General features: G+C 47.7%; 1 protein-coding gene across 1 annotated transcript in view; it reads right to left on the bottom strand.

The window, feature by feature from the left end:
• The window catches only part of LOC140715295 (semaphorin-4G-like), a 69,253-nt gene that overhangs the window by 18,853 nt on the left and 28,028 nt on the right, over nt 1–22,372 (bottom strand). The window contains exons 9-12 of the mRNA XM_073027255.1: nt 13,278–13,453; nt 10,059–10,203; nt 5,139–5,361; nt 1,548–1,663 (exon numbers count right to left, since the gene is read on the bottom strand). Coding sequence (XP_072883356.1) covers nt 1,548–1,663; nt 5,139–5,361; nt 10,059–10,203; nt 13,278–13,453 — 660 coding nt within the window. The remainder of the gene's footprint in view (nt 1–1,547; nt 1,664–5,138; nt 5,362–10,058; nt 10,204–13,277; nt 13,454–22,372) is intronic.

Genomic DNA, 22,372 nt, shown 5'->3' with positions numbered 1-22,372 from the left:
GGGGTGAATCTCACTGAAGTCTTTCGAATGTTGAAAGGCCTAGACAGAGTAGATATGGAAAGAATGTTTCCCATGATGGAGGAGTCTAGGATAGAGTCCATTTAAAACAGAGAGGCAGAGAAATTTCTTTAGTCGGACTGTGGAGAACGTGTGGAATTTATTACCACAGGCAGCTGTGGAGGCCAGGTCATTGGGTATACTTAAGGCAGAGCTTGATAGGTTCTTGATTGGACACATCAAAGGTTACTGGGAGAAGGCCGGGGAATGGGTCTGAGGAAGGGAAAATAAAGGACCAGCCATGATTGAATGGTGGAGCAGAGGATGGGCCAAATGGCCTAATTCTGCTCCTTTGTCTTATGCTCTTATGGTCTAACAGCACTTGAATTGGCAAGGTATAGGATGTTACAGACTACATTTTGGGAAATGGGAAGAGAAGAGATTGGTACTTGATGGTCAGCATGGAAATGGTGGGCTGTATGAAGGACCTTGGTGTGGCTCTGTGGCCACGGTTCTGCTTAAGAGCAGTTGGGTAGATCTGAAGGTTCAGTGGGAGCATATTCCACTTCCTCAGCGGCAGGACACAATCAGTTGCCCAGAAGATGAGATCTGTGGACATTACTGGATCAGAGACCCAGAATCTCCTGCTCTCACCACCCAACCTGGCAGGAGAAGATGTTGGCAAGAAACAGGATGGGTTTAAGTCCTGTTGACAGCCTTGATCAAACAGACAGATGCCACTTGCTATCTAGGCTCACAACAGAAGACAAGCCATGAGAAAAGGTTCTGTCTTCCTCTGCCCAGAATCTCAGTAAGCTTCTCAACTTATCAAGCTCACAATAAGTGGTTAATATCACAACCAGTGGCTTGCCAAACCTTCCCTTCATTCAGGCCATGAAGCTTGGACCTTAGAGACATGAATCCCTAATCAGGGAATGTTGAAAGAAAGATTGCATTTACATATAACCTTGTACCACCTCAGGACTCCCAGAATATTTACAGATGACAAAGCAACTTGAAGCAGAGAATGTGTAGGCAGATATCTTGTAGGGATTTAATTACATTTTTATACTGTTTCTGTTCCTGTACTGTTCTATGTTCCAAGTCTAGTCACTATTGTACAGACTGTGACAATGACTGTAGTAGATGACATTGGTCTTGGGGATCAAGACCCCAGCCGTTTGATGAAACAGGTCACAGGAGCTGAGCTGCCGTCTTACTTGAAGGATGCCGCCTACGTCACTGCTGCAACCCCTTGAGATGTTGGCCTGGATTTCTGTAATGGACCTGGTAGGATTTGAACTCACCACCTTCTGACTCCAAAGCCAAAGTTCTACTCACTGAGCTGCAGTTTGCGTGGAGCTATGGGGATGTGAAGTGGGATGGTTATCGGTCCATTTACTGCTTGGGTAGTAGAGTGACATCACTGGTCATCCTGCTGTTACAGAACTCCATTATCCCTTCTCATCGTCAACCTGTCACATTTGTCTGTCTGTTGTGAGATCAGTGTGTCTGTAGCCACTTACAGTTGTTCATGGGTAATACAGTACCTGGGTTTTGGCTAACACCAGGCTTTCCACAGGCTGTAGGTCCTTGTACAGCCGGATCTCCTCAACGATGTGCGTGCTGGCCCCAGAACTCACCACTTTGTGGATCCAGCCTTTATCTTTAAAACAAGAGACATCCCCGTCACGTTGGAGATCTACAGACAATTCCCTTCCTGCTCAGTAACACTTTTGGAACAAATACAGAGTAAAGCAGGCAGAATGACAATCCGTCCCCTACATACTGATCCTGAATAATGTGACTGGAATGCTGAGACACTCCTTCCAGTGGTCAGTGAGATAAATATATCAGACCCTTGAACAAGGTCTAGTGGGGCATCTTTTGTTTAAGAACCTCTTCTGGGGAAGTGGACATCATTGACAAGGCCGATGTTTATTATCCAATCCTGAATTGAGGGGTAGATAAATCACTCGGACCAGATAAACTGCACCCTAGGGTTCTGAAAGAGGTAGCATTAGAATTGTGGAAGCATTAGTAATGACCTCTCAAAAGTTACTGGACTCTGGAATGGTGCCAGTAGACTGGAAAATTGCAAATGTCACTCCGTCCTTTAAGGAGGAAGGCAGCAGAAAGGAAATGACAGATCAGTTAGTTTGACCTCAGTGGTTGGGAAGATGTTGAGAGTCAATTGTTAAGGACAAGGTGATGGAGTACTTGGTGACAGGACAAGATAGTACAAAGTCAGCACAGTTTCCTTCAGGGAAAATCCTGCCTGACAAATCTGTTTGAATTCTTTGAGGAGATTACAAGTAAGACAGATAAACAGGATGCAGTGGATGTTGTATATTTGGACTTTCAGAAGGCCTTTGACCAGCTGTCACATACGAGGCTGCTTACCAAGTTAAGAGCCCAGTGTATTACAGGAAAGTTACTAACATGGTTAGAGCATTGACTGATTGGAAGGAGTCAGTGAGTGGAAATAAAAGGATCCTTTTCTGGTTGGCTGCCAGTGACTAGTGGTGTTCCACAGGGGTCGGTGTTGGGACCGGTTCTTTTTATGCTGCATATCAATGATTTAGATGATGGAATAGATGGCTTTGTGGCCAAGTTTGCAGATGATACAAAGATTGGTGGAGGGACAGGTAGTGTTGAGGAAATGGGTAGGATGCAGAAGAACTTAGACAGATTAGGAGAATAGACAAGAAAGTGGCAAATGAAATACAATATTGGAAAATGCATGGTCATGCACTTTGGTAGAAGAAATAAATGTGCAGGCTACTTTCTAAATGGAGAGAAAATCCAAAAATCTGAGATGCAAAGGGACTTGAGAGTCCTTGTGCAAAACACCCTAAAGGTTAACTTGCAGGTTGAGTCGGTGGTGAGGAAGGCAAATGCCATGTTAGCATTCATTTCAAGAGGTCTAGAATACAAGAGCAAGGATGTGATGCTGATGCTTTATAAGGCACTGGTGAGGTCTCACCTTGAGTACTATGAACAGTTTTGTGCTCCTCATCTAAGAAAAGATGTGCTGGCATTGGGGAGGGGTCAGAGGAGGTTCACAGGGATGTTTCTGGAAATGAAAGGGTTATCATACGAGGAATGTTTGATAGCTCTGGGTCTGTACTCGCTGGAATTTAGAAGGATGATGGGGGATCTCATTGAAACCTTTCAAATGTTGAAAGGCCTAGACAGAGTAGATGTGGAAAGGATGTTTCCCATGGTTGGAGAGTCTTGGACAAGAGGGCACAGCCTCAGGATAGAGAGGCGTCCATTTAAAACAGATGCAGAGAAATCTCTTTAGTCAGAGGGTGGTGAATTTGTGGAATTTGTTACCAGAGGCAGCTGTGGAGGCCAGGTTGTTGAGTGTAATTAAGGCAGAGCTTGATAGGTTCTTGATTGGACATGGCACCAAAGGTTACAAGGTCAGGATTGGGGCTGAGGAGGGGATAAAAGGATCAGCCATGATTGAATGGCGGAGCTGACTTGATGGGCCAAATGGCCTAATTCTGCTCCTGTGTCTTATGGTCGTTGGAGGGTCAAGAGTCATGTGTCAACCAGAATGTGTCGCGGTGGAACATTTCCTTCAAGTGGGTTTTCCAACAGTCCAAAATGTTCATGGTCGCTAATCCTGAATTACAAGCATCTTATTCTCATTTCACTTTGTCAGTTCGTCAGATTCAAATTCTCCCACAGACCTGGTGGGATTTGAACTCAAATCTCTGGGGCAGATCTCAAGATGATGTCCATTGTGCCACCACATCTGGGTTGAGATGGAAGAGAAGCTGGGATAGCTCACCTTGCGGGCAGAGACAGATCTGTGGGGAGACTCGATGGAGGATTTAGGAAGTATGAAGGGCTTTGAGAGAAAATTTCCCCTGGAAGGAAGCTTGTTAACCAGAGGACTCAGGTTTGAGCTCCTTGGGAAAAGAACCGGAGGAGATTAGGGTTGTTCTAACTGAAGGTGAGACAGATTCCGAGGTGGGTGGATCATGCCGGACTTAGGAGGACCAGGACTGGGAGATGCTCTGGAGAAGCTTACAGAAATCATTGGGAGGTGAGGAGAGAGAGCAGGACCAGGATGTGATTTTAAAATATTTTTGTAGAAATTGGAGATATGATCAGAGTGCACCAGGGCACACAGTATATTAGTTTAAATGGATGCTTGATGGTCAGTCTGAACTTGATGAGCAGAAGGGCCTTGTCCATGCTGTGACTCTACAACAAGGACAGAGATGGTCAATGGGGTTGGATGTGGTTTAGCAGCTGGTCCGCAGTGAGTGGTTTACAAATGCAGGGTGCTCAATACACAGGGAAACTTGCAGACAGGAAGATCCCACAAACTAGATGACCAACCAGTTGATTGGATTTATTTTGCCTGTGTTGGGTGTGAGGGGGCAGCTGAGGTTTAGTAGAATTGTCTGCTTTATCTCATCTACTTTGCGGGACCTGCTTAACTTTCCGAGAGTTTTAACATCTCAGTGGAAAAGGATAACACAAGGGATCCTGTGGACACTGGAAATCCAAAGCAACACACACAAAATGAGGAGGAACTCAGCAAGCCAGGCAGCATCTATAGATGGGTGGAGACCTTCAGGACTGGAAAGGAAGGGGGCAGAAGGCAGAGAAAAGAGGTGGAGGAAGGAAAGGAGGACAAGCTAGCAGGTGAGGGGTAAAACCAGGTGAGGAGGAAGATGCGCGGGTGGGAGAGAGGGATGAGATTCCTTCTTCAGGCCTTTACCACTCACCAATCACCTCCTAGTTTCTAACTTCAAACCCCTCCCTCACTCACCCACCTTTCCCCTCACCTGGCTTCATCTATCCCCTGCCAGCTTCACCTCCCCCCACTCCCCCCAATCCCTTATTCCGTCTCTGTCCCTTCCTTTCCAGGGCTCGTGAGGGGCCCGGCTGGAAACATCGACTGTTGATTCCCTTCTGCCAGACTTACAGAGTTCCTTCTGCATTTTGTGTGTGTGGCTCGGTGGATGAGGCCTGTTGCCCTTGGCAACCCACTGAGAACAGCACTAAAGTGCCACTCCAAATGTCTATCGTGGTCCTAAATGGGCAACGTTGAGGCGAGGCCAATCACACAACGAACTGAGTTAGGACGGGAGTGTGGCTGCCGTCACAACACCCACCTGTGCCAATGAACATGACGTTGTACTGTTCACCATCCAGTGCTGTGACCGTGTCCACTACGATCTTTGTGTAGTTCACTTGCTTCTTCGTGAAGAGTGGGCGGCCTCCCACAGGTCTGACCTCTTCATCCATCAGTGGATGCCTTTTCACGAAGTCCAGTACGTCGTCCGGCAGATCATATGACGTCATGAATCCGGCTTTCCGAAATTCATCTGTGATGCACTGTCATGCAGAGCAGAAGCACATAGATCAGCGTAGGGCTGAGTAAGGTCTGTCCACCTCCCTTTCTCCTTCCAACATCACCAATCTACACTCATTAATGGTTCTTCATGAAGAACAATACAAAGACTAGCATTTACATAACATCTTTTGTGACAGTCCAAAGCATTCACAGACGCCCAACGATGATGGAAGCATGATTGTTGTTACTATATAGGAAACCCAGCAGCCAATCAAAACAGAGGGAAGTCCCAGCCCACAAACACCAATGGAATAACAACAAAACAATCTGTTTTAATTAGTTATTGTGGGATAAATGTTGGCTCAGATGTATAATGAAGTATAAATTATATCTGGTGTATTTGGGGAAGGAATACTGTGGGGAAGGCTGACGAGATGAGGGCATGGATTGACACATGGAATTATGACATTGTAGCCATTAGTGAAACTTGGCTACAGGAGGGGTGGGACTAGCAGCTTAATGTTCCAGGGTTCTGATGTTTCAGACGTGATAGAGGCAGAGGGATGAACGGTGGGGGGTGGGGGGGTGGCATTGCTAGTCAGGGAAAATGTTACAGCAGTGCTTCGGCAGGACAGATTAGAGGGCTTGTCTACTGAGGCCATATGGGTGGAGCTGAGAAACAGGAAAGGTATGACCACATTAATGGGGTTGTATTATAGACCACCCAATAGTCAGCGAGAATTGGAGGAGCAAATCTGCAGAGAGGTAGCAGACAACTGCAGGAAACATAAAGTTGTGATAGTAGGGGATTTTAATTTTCCACATATTGATTGGGACTTGCATACTGTTAAAGGTCTAGACAGGTTAGAGTTTGTAAAATGGGTTTAGGAAAGTTTTCTAAATCAATATATAGAGGTACCAACTAGAGAGGATGCAATATTAGATTTCCTATTAGGAAACGAGTTAGGACAGGTGACGGAAGTGTGTGTAGGGGAACACTTTGGTTCCAGTGATCATAACACCATTAGTTTCAACTTGATCATGGATAAATATAGATCTGGTCCTCGGGTTGAGGTTCTAAACTGGAAAAAGGCCAAATTTGAAGAAATGAGAAAGGATCTAAAAAGCATGGATTGGGACAGGTTGTTCTCTGGCAAGGATGTCGTTGGTAAGTGGGAGGCCTTCAAAGGAGAAATTTCGAGAGTGCAGAGTTTGTATGTTCCTGTCAGGATTAAAGGCAAAGTGAATAAGGAACCTTAGTTCTCTAGGGATATTGGAACTCTGATAAAGACAGAGATGTATGACATGTTAGGAAACAGGGATCAAATAAGGTACTTGAGGAGTATAAAAAGTGCAAAAAAATACTTAAGAAAGAAATCAGGAGGGCTAAAAGAAGACATGAGGTAGCTTTGGCAGTCAAGGTGAAGGATAATCCAAAGTGTTTCTACAGGTATATTTAAGAGCAAAAGGATAGTAAGGGATAAAATTGGTCCTCTTGAAGATCAGAGTGGTTGGCTATGTATGGAACCAAAATAAATGGGGGAGATCTTGAATGGGTTTTTTATGTCTGTATTTACTAAGGAAACTGGTATGGAGTCAATGGAAATAAGGCAAACAAGTATTGAGGTCATGGAACCTATATAGATTGAAAAGGAGAAGGTGCTTGCTATCTTAAGGCAAATTAGTGTAGATAAATCCCCAGGACCTGACCGGGTATTTCCTCGGACCTTGAAGGAGACTAGTGTTGAAATTGCAGGGGCCCTGGCAGATATAGCTAAAATGTCGGTATCTTTGGGTGAGGTGCTAGAGAATTGGAGGATAGTTCATGTTGTTCCATTGTTTAAAAAGGGCTCTAAAAGTAATCCGGGAAATTATAGGCCGGTAAATTTGACATCAGTAGTCGGTAAATTATTGGAAGGAGTACTAAGAGATAGGATCTACAAATATTTAGATAGATAGGGACTTATTAAGGAGTCAACAATACAATACAAATACAAATACTTTATTGTCACCAAACAATTGATACTAGAGTGTACAATCATCACAGTGATATTTGTTTCTGTGCTTCGTGCTCCCTGAAGTACAAATCGAAGTAAATATAATAAAAATTTAAATTATAAATCATAATTAGAAAACAGAAAAGGGAAAGTAAGGTAGTGCAAGTCAGGTCCGGATATTTGGAAGGTACGGCCCAGATCCGGGTCAGGATCTGTTCAGCAGTCTCATCACAGTTGGAAAGAAGCTGTTCCCAAATCTGGCCGTACGAATCTTCAAGCTCCTGAACCTTCTCCCGGAGGGAAGAGGGACAAAAAGTGTGTTGGCTGGGTATGTCTTGTCCTTGATTATCCTGGCAGCACTACTCCGACAGCGTGTGGTGTAAAGTGAGTCCAAGGATGGAAGATTGGTTTGTGTGATGTGCTGGGCTAGGTTCACGATCTTCTGCAGCTTCTTCCGGTCTTGGACAGGACAACTTCCATACCAGGTTGTGATGCACCCTAGAAGAATGCTTTCTACGGTGCACCTATAAAAAATTAGTGAGCGGTTTAGGGGACAGGCCAAATTTCTTCAGTTTTCTCAGGAAGTAAAGGCGCTGGTGGGCCTTTGTGTGTAACAAATCTATTAGAGTTTTTCGAGGAGGTTACAAGGAAAGTGGATCATGGGAAGGCAGTGGATATTGTCTACATTGACTTCAGTAAGGCCTTTGACAAGGTATCACATGGGAGGTTAGTTAGGAAGATTGAGTCGCTAGGTATACATGGTGAGGTAGTAAATTGGATTAGACATAAGCTCAATAGGAGAAATCAGAAAGGGGTAGTGGAGGATTGCTTCTCTGAATGGAGGCCTGTGACTAGTGGTGTGCCATAGGGATCAGTGCTGGGTCCATTGTTATTTGTCATCTATATCAATGATCTGGATGGTAATGTGGTAAACTGGATCAGCAAATATGCTGATGATACAAAGATTGGAGGTGTAGTGGACAGTAAGGAAGGTTTTCAAAGCCTGCAGAGGGATCTGGACCAGCTGGAAAAATGGGCTGAAAAATGGCAGATGGAGTTTAATACAGACAAGTGTGAAGTATTGCACTTTGGAAGGAAAAACCAAGGTACAACATATAAGGTAAATGGTAGGGCACTGAGGAGTGCAGTAGAACAGAGGGATCTAGGAATACAGATACATTCCCTAAAAGTGACATCACAAGTAGATAGGGTAGTAAAGAGAGCTTTTTGGTACATTGGCCTTTATAAATCAAAGTACAGTATTGAGTATAAGAGTTAGAATGTTATGGTGAGGTTGTATAAGGCATTGATGAGTCTGAATTTGGAGTATTGTGTGCAGTTTTGGTCACCAAATTACAGGAAGGATATTAATAAGGTTGAAAGAGTGCAGAGACGGTTTACAAGGATGTTGCCGGGACTTGAGAAACTGAGTTACAGAGAAACGTTGAATAGGTTAGGACTTTATTCCCTGGAGTGTAGGAGAATGAGGGGTGATTTGATAGAGGTGTATAAAATTATAGTGGGTATAGACAGAGTGAATACAAGCAGGCTTTTTCCACTGAGGCTAGGGGAGAAAAAAAACCCAGAGGACATGGGTTAAGGGTGAAGGGGGAAAAGTTTAAAGGGATCATTAGGGGCGGCTTCTTCACACAGAGAGTGGTGGGAGTGTGGAATGAGCTGCCAGATGAAGTGGTAAATGGAGGCTCACTTTTAGCACTTAAGATAAACTTGGACAGGTTCATGGATGAGAGCTGTAAGGAGGGATATTGATAGATAGATAGATAGATAGATAGATAGATAGATAGATAGATAGATAGATACTTTATTCATCCCCATGGGGAAATTCAACTTTTTTCCAATGTCCCATACACTTGTTGTAGCAAAACTAATTACATACAATACTTAACTCAGTAAAAAAATATGATATGCATCTAAATCACTATCTCAAAAAGCATTAATAATAGCTTTTAAAAAGTTCTTAAGTCCTGGCGGTAGAATTGTAAAGCCTAATGGCATTGGGGAGTATTGACCTCTTCATCCTGTCTGAGGAGCATTGCATCGATAGTAACCTGTCGCTGAAACTGCTTCTCTGTCTCTGGATGGTGCTATGTAGAGGATGTTCAGAGTTATCCATAATTGACCGTAGCCTACTCAGCACCCTTCGCTCAGCTACCGATGTTAAACTCTCCAGTACTTTGCCCACGACAGAGCCCACCTTCCTTACCAGCTTATTAAGACGTGAGGCGTCCCTCTTCTTAATTGGCCAGGTGCAGGTCAGGGGGACTAGGCAGAAAAATGGTTCAGCATAGCCAAGAAGGGCCAAAGGGCCTGTTTCTGTGCTGTAGTGTGCTATGGTTCTATTTCTCTACCTACATGTGTGTGAGATACCGCTCCAAGCAAGGTTTTCATAGTATTTTATCTAACTGCATTAGTGCTCATGACAATAAATGACTTGAAATTACTTCCTGCTGCTGGTGTTGAGGGAGTTCCAGGAATTGGACTCAGTGACAGATCTAGACAGTGTGTGACTAGGAGGGGATATTACTGCTGGGGGTGGCCCCACGTGCCTGTTGCCCTTGGATGTTATGCTGTCAAGGTTGCACACTTGGGAGCTGTTGAAGGAAAATGTTAGCTGTTGCACTGCATTTTGTAGATGATATCAATGCAGCCACTGCTCTGTCTGAGCCACAGAACAAATCTGAGACCTGGAATTCTCACATTTACCTGCTGAAGGGTCTTACCGATCCTGGGCGTGGCTCTGGAACTCTGTGTATGTATCTTGACCACCACCGCGGAGATTCCCGATTTTTCTTGTACGGCCCTTCAAATGTCTTCCGGATGTCCGCAGAGGTGTATTGACAGACGGCGGATGTTTCTATGTTTTGCCTTTGTTTATCGAGAAGAGATAGTCAAACGTTAGTGAAATGAGAAAGACGATAATGTCACATTGTGAGATACGTAGCAGCTGCCTCGACGTTTCAGCAGATGGCCGCAAATTCTCTTTGCAGTACCACAGTGAAAATCTTTGCTCGCGATAATCCATGGGAGTTTGAGGCCTTGCTAGTAAACAGTGCAACATCCGTGAACAATCTCTGCAGAGTTCAAGGATCAATCCATAAAACTATAAGATACCCAGCAGAATTAGACCATTCAGCCCAAAGAGTCTGCTCCAACATTCCATCATGGCTGATTTACTATCCCTCTCAACCCCATTCTCCTGCCTTCTCCCCGTAACCTTTCACACCCTTACTAATCAAGAACCTATCAACCTCTGCTTTAAATATACCCAACGACTGGTGTCCACATCTGAGTGAGGGAATGAATCCCACAGATTCATCACCCTCTGGCTACAGAAATTCCTCCTTATCCCTGTTCTAATGGGAGGTCCCTCTCTTCCGAGACTGTGTCCTCATGATCCAAGACTTACCCACAATAGGAAACATCCTCTCTACATCTACCCTATCTAGGGCTTTCAATATCTGATAGGTTTCAATGAGATTCTTCCTTCACTGTTCTAAACTCCAGACCAGGGACATCAAATGCCTCTTGTACATTTACACTTTTATTCCCAGAATCATTCTCTTGAACCACCTCAGCCCCAGCAGATAAGGGCCAAAGCTACTCCCAATACTTTGTGAGGTCTGACCAGTGCCTTAGCATTTCATCCTTGCTTTTATATTCTAGTCTTCTCAAAATGAATGCTAACATCACATCTGCCTTTCTCACCACTGATTCACCCTTAGGAAATCCTGCATGAGGACTCCCAAGACCCTCTGCACCCCTGATTTCTGAATTTTCTCCCTGTTTAGAAAATTCTCTTTGCAGTAACGCAGTGAAAATCTTTGCTCGCAACAGTCCATGGGAGTTTGAGGTCTTGCTATTAAACAATTCAATATCTGTAAACAATCTCTGTAGAGTTCAAGGATCAATCCATTAAACTATAAGATACCAAGCAGAATTAGGCCATTCAGCCCGAACAGTCTGTTCCAACATTTCATCCATTCTGTCTACATTATATTCCTTCTATCAAAGTGCATGATCATACACTTCCTTACACTATATTCCATCTGCCACTCCTTTGCCCATTTGCCAAATCCATCCATCCTTCTTCAGACTTCCTGCCCCTCAACCTATCATTGTATCACCTGCAAACCTGGCCACAACTCCATCAATTCTGTAATCTAAATCATTAACATTTAATGTGAAAAGAAGTGGTGCCAACACTGACCCTTGCAAAACACCATTAGTCACCAGCAGCCAACCAGAAAAGGCCCCCTTTATTCCCACTCTTTGTCTTCTGCCAGTCAGTCAACCTTCTATCAAGGCTATAATCTTTCCCATAATACTATGGGTCTTATTTAGCAGCCTTGTGTCTGACACCTTATCAAAGTACACAATATCCACTGAGTCATCGGTCTCCAGAAGAGGCTGGGGTTGAAGATAAATCTTCAGGACCCTGATGAGTGCAAACACAGAGACCAAGCACAGGGACATGAACAACATAGTTCCTTCGATTTCATTTACCTTCAAGGATCTAGTTATAAAAACATAGCAGATAAGTCAGAAGTCTGTTTCATTGACAAGATTAATCAATGGGTGACTAAGGCCCTGCTCCCATTCCATTTGTAAATGGAGAGCACTGCATGTGGGGCACAGATCGAGGGCTGGAGTGTGTGGTGGGTCACAGCAGGAGGTCTCGTGTGAGATTTGCTTAATCAGTGATCTCAACTGCGACTGGAGAACCAGGGAAGTAGTTTCTTGTTTAGAGAACTCGTCCACGGAGATTAAACCCCAAATCCAGGAGGCAATCCAGGGAGATTATAAATTGGGTGAGAGAACCAGACTAGGAAGATTATGTCCCAGGTCAAAGGGGAGATTGTATCCCATGGACTTGGAGTTGTAGAACATTTTGTGTGACTAGGACTAGCTCGAATCCCATCTACAAATTTGCTGTGGACACAATGGTGTTGGCAGAATCTTGATGGTGACGAGGAGGAGTGAGACAGATCAGCTGGTTGGGTGGTGTCACAACAACAATCTTGCAGTCAGTGTCAGGAAGACCAAGGAATTGAAAGAAGGTGAAGTCGGGGAAACACACACCAGTCCTGGAAAGGGTGGGTGGAATGAACACATTAGAGAATCTATCCGGAGCCCCACACATCAATGCAATCATGAAGAAAACACACCAGCAGCTCTAGTTCATTAGGAGTTTTAGGAGATTTGGTATGTCACCTAAGATGTTGCAGTTTTCTGACGATATATGGTGGAGATGTTCTGACTCGTGTCACAGCCTGATATGGAGGCTCCATTTCACAGGTTTGCAAGAGGCTGCAGAAGGTTGTAGAGTCAGCCAAGGGGGACTTCTTCAAGAGCAGTGCCTCTTGAAGACAGTGTCCACCATTAGAGACCCTCACCACTTGAGTCACGCCCTCTTTTCATTACTACCATCAGGAAGGGGGTACAGGATCCTGAAGACCCACACTCAATGTTTTAAGAATAGATTCTTGTCTGAACAGTCCATGAACCCATGAGTACCACCTCACTATTCCTCTTTCACACTATTTATTTATTTATTTATTTATTTAACCTACAGCAAGTTTGGTGCTGTGGCTGAAGAGCACCAAACTTCACAACGTAAACATGAGATTCAGCAGGTCGGGCAGCATCCATGGAGGGAGTAAACAGTCAACGTTTTGGGCTGAGACCCTTCATTGGGACTGAACGGCAATGATAATAAACCTGTTCTGATTCTGAAGTGTCCCTAAACTGTACAAGGGAGAGGGGCCATCCTTTACACCAGTGAAAACACAAATCATTCGTACCTGAGAATGGAGCAAGGGAAATCAACCAATGGAAAATAGAATCAAAACCTGCCAGTCCCCCGGCACCACCACATATCATTCGAGAAGACGCGGTCACTACTTACAATAACAAAACCAGAACACAGGATTTGTACTTACCACTGGGATACAAACACACCATAAAACACGGCGTCCTGCCAGTGCTCCTGGTTCAACACGTAGATACTCTTCAAGTTATTATAATGGAAGCCGTACTCTGGGATGGAACAGATAAGTCGGGACTTTAGAAAAGACGTCCACTTACTCTGTAGAATTTTCATTCCTCCCTTGTCACTCTGCAGCACAAAAAGCACAAATATACAGTAAATGAGTGAACGTCTAGCACTGTTGCCTCCTGCCACCTACCCACCTGTGGCTTTGCTAGCAATTCTAGGCGATTTGAAATCAAATTAACATTTTTAAAGTAAATTTATTATCTAAGTATATACAGTACTATGTGTTACAATATAGTATTCATTTTCTTCCAGGCAATCACAGAAGAACAAAAAGATATGATATAATCAATAAGAAACTACACACAAAGACTGACAAAGAAGCAACGTGCAAATGAAGACAAACTGTGAAAATACAAACAATATAAAAACTAAATAAATAAGCAAAGTAATAATTCTGAGAACATGCATTGTAGAGTCCTATTCATTCTTTAATTTAAAGATCAAGCAAGTGAAATATTAGACATTGCACCGGGACAAAAGTGCATTCGCTTGGATTCATCGGTAGTTTCACAAGATCCAAGAAGTATTTTGGCTTGGAGGTGGGCAATGTTCTATAGCACCTGTTGCCCTGGTCTTTTGTGTGAGGGGTCATGGAGTTTGGATGTGCTGTCCAAGTTCAGATCAGTTTGATTAAGGTATAAGACTTGTACCGGGACGGTTGGACCCTTGATCCAGAAATCTGAACTGGAATCCCAAAGGAGCAGCTGGAACGTTCAATTAAAGTAATTAAACTATTAGCTTATAGTGTCATAGAAAAAAAAATCATAATTACTAATTCTTTAGTAGGAAGGGGGTCCCACGGCGTGGGATGGATCTCCATATCAATTCTGCCTGGCTTGTGCCCTGGAGAGGCCAGTCCAGCTTCGCTTTATAGCGTCGGACAAACACGAGAAGCAGCATTTACCGGTTATAAGTCATAATGCTTGATTGGCGTAGAGCATGGCGCCAGGGGTTGGTTCTGATGGTGGGAGAGACCATCACGTTTCACTGGACAGCTACCACCCACCTCAAGCTAGGCAGCCCCCAACCAATAAGGTGCTGTCCCGCCACAGTCAGTCTTCCTCACTGGGTGCAAGGGGATAATGGAAGAGCTGACTGTAACTACTGCACCAGACAAGAAAGAAAGCAAATCGAATAAGACAACACCCCTCAAGTTGGGATGTTGGAATGTCCGCACAATGATGACTGGACTTGACCAAAACCTCAAGGATATTGGAGATGCACGAACAACAGTGGTCATTAACAATGAGCTACTAAGGCCCAAGGTAGATACAGCTGCCCTACAGGAAACACGTTTGGCAGATTCACTGAAGGAAAGCAACTACTCATTTTTCTGGCAGGGGAAGAACCAAGATGAGACCCATGAGCATGGAGTGGGTTTTGCCATTAGGAACTCTTGTTGCAAATGGTGGAGCCACCAGAAAATGGATCAGAACGATTTAAGACTCTCCGCCTACACACCAGTCATGGCCCGGTATCTCTCGTCAGTGTGTATGCCCCTACCTTGAACTCCACCTCTGAGGCAAAAGACATGTTCTACGACAAATTAGAAGCTGTTGTCAGGAATATTCCCAGTGATGAGCACCTCGTTCTCCTTGGTAACTTCAATGTCAGAGTGGGAGCCAATAACGATTCCTGGCCATCTTGTCTTGGCCACTTTGGAACTGGCAAAATAAGCAACAATGGACAATGTCTCCTGGAGTTCTGCTCCTATCACGGCCTGTGTGTAACTAACTCCTACTTTCAGACGAAGTCGCAGTACAAGGTCTCATAGCGACATCCACGGTCTAAACACTGGCACCAACTAGATATGATCATCACCAGGCGCTCTGTCATCAACGCTGTACTAATCACCCACTCCTACCACAGTGCAGACTGCGATAAGGATCATGCTTTAGTATGCTGCGAGATCAAACTACGTCCGAAGAAAATCCACCACTCCAAACAAACTGGAAAACTTTGCATCAACACAACAGAGATGAAACAGTCAGAAACAGTTGCCCAGTTTGCCAAGTCAGTACAGGGTGCTATGACTACCTCCTCACAAGGAGATACTGCAACAGAACGATGGTCATACCTTTGCGACACCATCCACGAATCAGCACTCTCTATCTGTGGAAGAAAGACCACAAAGAGCAGTGACTGGTTTGAGGCGAAGTCCAACATCGTGACTCCTGTCATCGAAGCCAAGTGTGCAGCTCTCACAGAGTACAAGCGCTCACCATCCGACCAAACACTCCAGGCTCTTCGAGCTGCTAGAAGCAAAGTGCAACAGACTGCAAGGCAGTGATCAATGAGTACTGGCTCCAGCTCAGTGAGAACATTCAGACAGCAGCTGTGACAGGCAACATCAGATCGATGTATTGCTTGGCCCATCGCAGAGCAAGACAGCACCCCTGAAGTCATCCAGTGGTGAAATAATCACTGATAAAAGCAAGCAGATGGAATGCTGGGTAGAACACTACTCTGAACTCTACTCGAGGGAAAATGTTGTTGTTAGCTCAGCCATTGATGCCATCGACTGTCTACCAGTCATGGATGAACTCGACTCCGAACCAACCATTGAAGACCTCAGCAAGGCAATTGACAGTCTGGCCCCAGGGAAACCTCCTGGCAATGACGGGATTCCTCTGGACCTGATCAAACACTGCAAGAGCTCACTCCTCCAACCTTTACACGAGGTCCTCTGTCAGCACTGGAAGGAAGGATCTGTACCACAGGATATGTGCGACTCCAAAATCATCACTTTGTACAAGAACAAGGGTGATAGGAACAACTTCAGGGGTATCTCCCTCCTGAGTATTGCCAGCAAAGTCTTTCCTCATGTAACTCTGGCACATCTACAAATCCTGGCAGAATGGGTCTAGCCTGAGTCCCAATGTGATTTTCGCGCAAGGAGGTCAACTGTCTCACTCCGTCAGCTTCAGGAGAAGTGCAGGGAACATCAGAAGCCCCTCTACATCACTTTCACTGACTTGACCAAGGCATTCGACCTTGTCAGCAGGGATGGGCTCTTCCAGATTCTCCTCAAGATTGGCTGTCCCCCGAAACTCCAAACCACCATCAAGTTGTTCCATGACGACATGAGGGCTACTGTTCAGAATGATGGCAGCTCATCAGAACCCTTTGCGTAGTGGAGTCAAACAAGGATGCATGTTGGCCCCAACATTATTCGGCATCTTTTTCTCTCTGCTATTGAAGCAAGCATTTGGGACGTCGACAGAAGGCATCTAGCCGCCAGGTCTGATGGGTGGCTGTTCAACCCTGGCCACTTTATTAAGTACAAGGGTGCGAAAGATCTTAATACGTGACGTGCTCTTTGCTGATGACGCTGCTATAACCTCGCACACCAAACAGCAACTACAAACTCTCATGGACAGATTCTCTAAGGCATGCAAAGACTTCAGGCTTACCATCAGCCTAAAGAAAACAAATGTCCTTGCCCAGAACGTAGTGGAGACACCAGCCATTTCCATCGACAATTATAATCTAGAAGTGGTCCACGAGTTCACATACTTTGGGATCGACCATTAGTGACACTTTCTCCCTCAATGCTGAAATCAATATGCGTAACGGCAAAGCAACATCGATCCTTGCTCGACTCTCCTCGCAGGTCTGGGAGAATCCTAAACTCGCTACGAAGATCAAGACTGCCTTGTACAATGCATGCATCACCAGCACCCTCCTGTATGGTAGCGAGACTTGGACCATCTACTCTAAACAGGAGAGGAAACTCAATAGTTTTCACCTGCGCAGCCTTCGCCGCATCCTCGGCATCACCTGGCGAGACAAAGTCCCAGACTCTGAGGTCCTCTCCCGCGCTGCACTTCCCGCAATGTTCACGCTTTTAAGACAACGCAGACTGCGCTGGCTGGGCCACATCCATTGGATGAAGGATGGTAAACTGCCAAAGGAAATCCTCTACAGGGCAACAGGCAAGAGGAACATTGGTAGACCCCAGCTTCGCTTCAAGGATATCTGCAAGCACGACATGAAAGCCTTAAAAATCAACACAGAGTGCTGGGAGGATACAGTAGATGACGGCCACAAATGGCGAGGTACTCTTCAGCAGCACCTAGAGGAAGGTGAAAGAGTAATCCTGAGTCAGTTTGAGGAGCAGAGAGCGGACAACAATTCCACGACGCCCTACACATGCAGCAACTGTGGCAGAGCCTGCCGATCCAGGATCAGCCTCAATAGCCACAGCCGACGCTGCTCGACAAACCAGAGGCGCAGTACCCATGGTCGACCACGACTGGCGGAGGCCGCACGCGCGCGCACACACACACACACACACACACACACACACACACACACACACACACACACACACACACACACACACACACACACACACACACACACACACACACACACACACACACACACACACACACTCTCTCTTACTAATTCAGAAAGAAATCTGCCGACCTGACCTGGTGGGTGATATTCAAATGATAATGATTAAATAACATACACTCACTGACCACTTTATTAAGTACAGGCCATTCACTTCAAAGTTTGACATGTTGTGTGTTCACAGACACTCTTCTACACACCTAGTCTGTTGTAATGCAGGGTTATCTGAGTTACTGTCACCTTCCTGTCAGCTTGAACCATTCTCCTCTGACCTCTCCTATTACCAAGGCAATTTTACTCACAGAAATACCACTCACAAGATGCCGTTTGCTTTTCTGCCATTCTCTGTGAACTCTGGAGATGGTCATGTGTGAAAACCCCAGGTCTGCACCTTCTGCGATACTCAAATCCTAGCACCGCCAATCATCCCACTTGGATGAAATTTCTCTCCCATTCTGATGTTTGGTCTGAACACCAGTTGAACCTCTTGACCATGTCTGCGTGCTTTTATGCTTTGAGTTGCTGCCACGTGATTGGTTGATTAGATATTTGCATTAATGAGCTGGTGTACAGGGGTACCAAATTACTGGGTGTAACTACATCAAGCCAGTAAAAGGAAACGTGGAATTCTGTGGTGCAGTTACAGAGAAAGCGCAGTGCAGGTAGACATATAAAGGGCATGGCTGTGATAGCGAGATCAAGCGCTCATCTTCTAAGCTATGAGGAGTCCTTTCACGCGTGGGGTGGAAAGTGAGTCCAATCAATCATATTCCCTGGATTTTCTGTCTTACCTGATGGGAGAGGGAGGAAGAGCGAGTGACCAGGACAGAGAGGGAGATGGCGGTGTGGTAAGATGGCAGCACCTTCGGATGCAGCAGCCTCTCGGGGGCCACCAAAGGCGACTTTTTCTTTGTTAAATGTGTTTTTGTGATCCTAAGACTACAGTGGGCTCTAAAAACTCGGGTGCAGTGGGTCTATCACATCAGAGGGCTGCTCATTGATCAGGATAGCCGGCCGGCGGGTCAAAGGAGTCGGCTGGGCGTGGCATTGGAGACGGCCGGAGGATCAGAGGAGGAGACGGCCGGTGGGTCGGAGGAGGAGGAGACGGCCGGCGGGTCGGAGGAGGAGACGGCCGGAGGGTCGGAGGAGGAGACGGCCGGAGGGTCAGAGGAGGAGGAGACGGCCGGTGGGTCGGAGGAGGAGACGGCCGGAGGGTCAGAGGAGGAGACGACCGGCGGGTCAGAGGAGGAGGATACGGCCGGTGGGTCGGAGGAGGAGACGGCCGGAGGGTCAGAGGAGGAGACGACCGGCGGGTCAGAGGAGGAGGAGACGGCCGGTGGGTCAGAGGAGGAGACGACCGGCGGGTCAGAGGAGGAGACGACCGGCGGGTCAGAGGAGGAGGAGACGGCCGGTGGGTCAGAGGAGGAGACGACCGGCGGGTCAGAGGAGGAGATGACCAGCGGGTCGGAGGAGGAGACGACCGGTGGGTCAGAGGAGGAGGAGACGGCCGGAGGGTCAGAGGAGGAGACGGCCGGTGGGTCAGAGGAGGAGACGACCGACGGGTCAGAGGAGGAGGAGACGGCCGGTGGGTCAGAGGAGGAGACGACCGGCGGGTCAGAGGAGGAGGAGACGGCCGGAGGGTCAGAGGAGGAGACGACCGGCGGGTCAGAGGAGGAGATGACCAGCGGGTCGGAGGAGGAGACGACCGGTGGGTCAGAGGAGGAGGAGACGGCCGGAGGGTCAGAGGAGGAGACGGCCGGTGGGTCAGAGGAGGAGACGACCGACGGGTCAGAGGAGGAGGAGACGGCCGGTGAGTCAGAGGAGGAGACGACCGGCGGGTCAGAGGAGGAGGAGACGGCCGGAGGGTCAGAGGAGGAGACAACCGGCGGGTCAGAGGAGGAGGAGACGGCCGGTGGGTCAGAAGAGGAGACGGCCGGAGGGTCAGAGGAGGAGACGACCAGCGGGTCAGAGGAGGAGGAGACGGCCGGAGGGTCAGAGGAGGAGACGACCAGCGGGTCAGAGGAGGAGGAGACGGCCGGTGGGTCAGAAGAGGAGACGACCGGCGGGTCAGAGGAGGAGGAGACGGCCGGTGGGTCAGAGGAGGAGACGGCCGGAGGGTCAGAGGAGGAGACGACCAGCGGGTCAGAGGAGGAGGAGACGACCGGCGGGTCAGAGGAGGAGGAGACGGCCGGAGGGTCAGAGGAGGAGACGACCAGCGGGTCAGAGGAGGAGGAGACGACCGGCGGGTCAGAGGAGGAGGAGACGGCCGGAGGGTCAGAGGAGGAGACGACCAGCGGGTCAGAGGAGGAGGAGACGCCCGGAGGGTCAGAGGAGGAGACGGCCGGATGGGGAACCTGCTGAAGTGTTGGAGGAGCTGGACTGGGAGTGGAGGGCTAACCTGGGTGCAGACCGTGTCACTGCCTGCTACTCGAAGGCCTCAGGGTTGGTACGCAAAGGTGGCGTCCAGTGTAACCGCGATTGTCTTGGATGTTTCTCTTGCGACCACAGGACTCTGTTGCAAATTGATAATGAAAGATACCGCAGGATTGTTTCCCTTGTTTGGTGGTGAGACAGGCGGTGTGGGAGTTGGTTGTAGCAGGAACTAGGCCTCAAGCTGTGAGGAGATGCTGGAGGTGGTGTATCGTGGTGTCCATGCTCAGTGGGGCTGGCCTCCCCCACCGGTGCTGCCTCCAGTGTTCGGTCAGTGGAATGACAGGCTGGATTGCCGGAGAGTGCTCCAGCAATTTGTGGGCTATGTTGCTCAGGGTCTTGGATGACATATTTGTTTTTCTTTGCTTGCTATTTTGAATGTGCTGTATATGTTTGCCACCTTGGCTCCAGAGAAATGTTGTTTTGCTTGACTGTCTCCATGATAATTTAACTTGTTTTGAGAAGAGCGAAGGACCAGGGTGGAGAGGGGAGAAGAGAGGAGGACCAGGGAGGAGAGGGGAGGAAATAGAAGGACTGGGCTGGAGAGGGATGGGAAGAAGACTGGAGTGAAGAGAAAAGGCCAGGGTGGAGATGGGAGGGCAGAGAAGGATCTGGGAGGAGAGAGAAGGACTGGGCCGGAGAGGGAGAAGAGAGAAGGACTGGAGTGGAGAGGGAAGGACCTGGGAGGAGAGGGGAGATGAGAGAGGGAGGGTGGGGAGAGAAGGCCAGAGTGGAGATGGGAGGAGAGAGAAGGACTGGAGTGGAGAGGGAAGGACCTGGGAGGAGAGGAGAGATGAGAGAGGGAGGGTGGGGAGAGAAGGACTGGAGTGGTGAGAGAAGGCCAGAGTGGAGATGGGAGGAGAGAGAAGGACTGGAGTGGAGAGGGAAGGACCTGGGAGGAGAGGGGAGATGAGAGAGGGCGGGTGGGGAGAGAAGGACTGGAGTGGTGAGAGAAGGCCAGAGTGGAGATGGGAGGAGAGAGAAGGACTGGAGTGGAGAGGGAAGGACCTGGGAGGAGAGGGGAGATGAGAGAGGGCGGGTGGGGAGAGAAGGACTGGAGTGGTGAGAGAAGGCCAGAGTGGAGATGGGAGGAGAGAGAAGGACTGGAGTGGAGAGGGAAGGACCTGGGAGGAGAGGGGAGATGAGAGAGGGCGGGTGGGGAGAGAAGGACTGGAGTGGTGAGAGAAGGCCAGAGTGGAGATGGGAGGAGAGAGAAGGACTGGAGTGGAGAGGGAAGGACCTGGGAGGAGAGGGGAGATGAGAGAGGGAGGGTGGGGAGAGAAGGACTGGAGTGGTGAGAGAAGGCCAGAGTGGAGATGGGAGGAGAGAGAAGGACTGGAGTGGAGAGGGAAGGACCTGGGAGGAGAGGGGAGATGAGAGAGGGCGGGTGGGGAGAGAAGGACTGGAGTGGTGAGAGAAGGCCAGAGTGGAGATGGGAGGAGAGAGAAGGACTGGAGTGGAGAGGGAAGGACCTGGGAGGAGAGGGGAGATGAGAGAGGGAGGGTGGGGAGAGAAGGACTGGAGTGGTGAGAGAAGGCCAGAGTGGAGATGGGAGGAGAGAGAAGGACTGGAGTGGAGAGGGAGAAGAGAGAAGGACTGGAGTGGAGAGGGAAGGACCTGGGAGGAGAGGGGAGGAGAGAGAGAAGAAGGATTGAGGTGGAGAGGGCCCTGGTTGGTTGCTTTCCTGAGGCAGAAGGAAATGTAGACAGAATCAGTGGAGAGGAGGCCGGTCTCTAACTCTGTCTCTCTGCCCACTGATATCACTGACCTGCTGAACACCAGTGTTATGTGAGGCCGGTGGAACGTTGGTTTAAAGGTTCGTGCAAAAGACACACGGTTAACCAGTTACATGGAACTCTGTAATCAGCCTGGTTATGTACTCGAGTGTTCGTAGTGAGTGCAGAACCCATTTCCTCTTGTTATTAAATGTAAAGGCAGACCCCAGTTACAAAAACCCTCCATCCCTGGGAAAGGCACGCCGTGCTGGAGGAGCTCAGCAGGCCATGAGGCATCTATGGAGGGGAGTAAACAGGTGACGTTTGGGGCCGAGACTCTGCACCAGGGTCTGAGCCTGAAGCCCTTCTTCAGGGTCATTCTTGAGAACTGTTTGTGACCCCAACTACAGGGTGCTCGTGAAGATCGGCACTCCATTTGCACATACTAAGAGATCCATATAGGCCCTCTTTGGAC

Source organism: Hemitrygon akajei, chromosome 23, assembly GCF_048418815.1.
Source record: "Hemitrygon akajei chromosome 23, sHemAka1.3, whole genome shotgun sequence".
Classification (NCBI taxonomy): domain Eukaryota; kingdom Metazoa; phylum Chordata; class Chondrichthyes; order Myliobatiformes; family Dasyatidae; genus Hemitrygon; species Hemitrygon akajei.
Note: the sequence above shows the minus strand (reverse complement) of the source record. Positions and strands in the feature narration are given on the sequence as shown.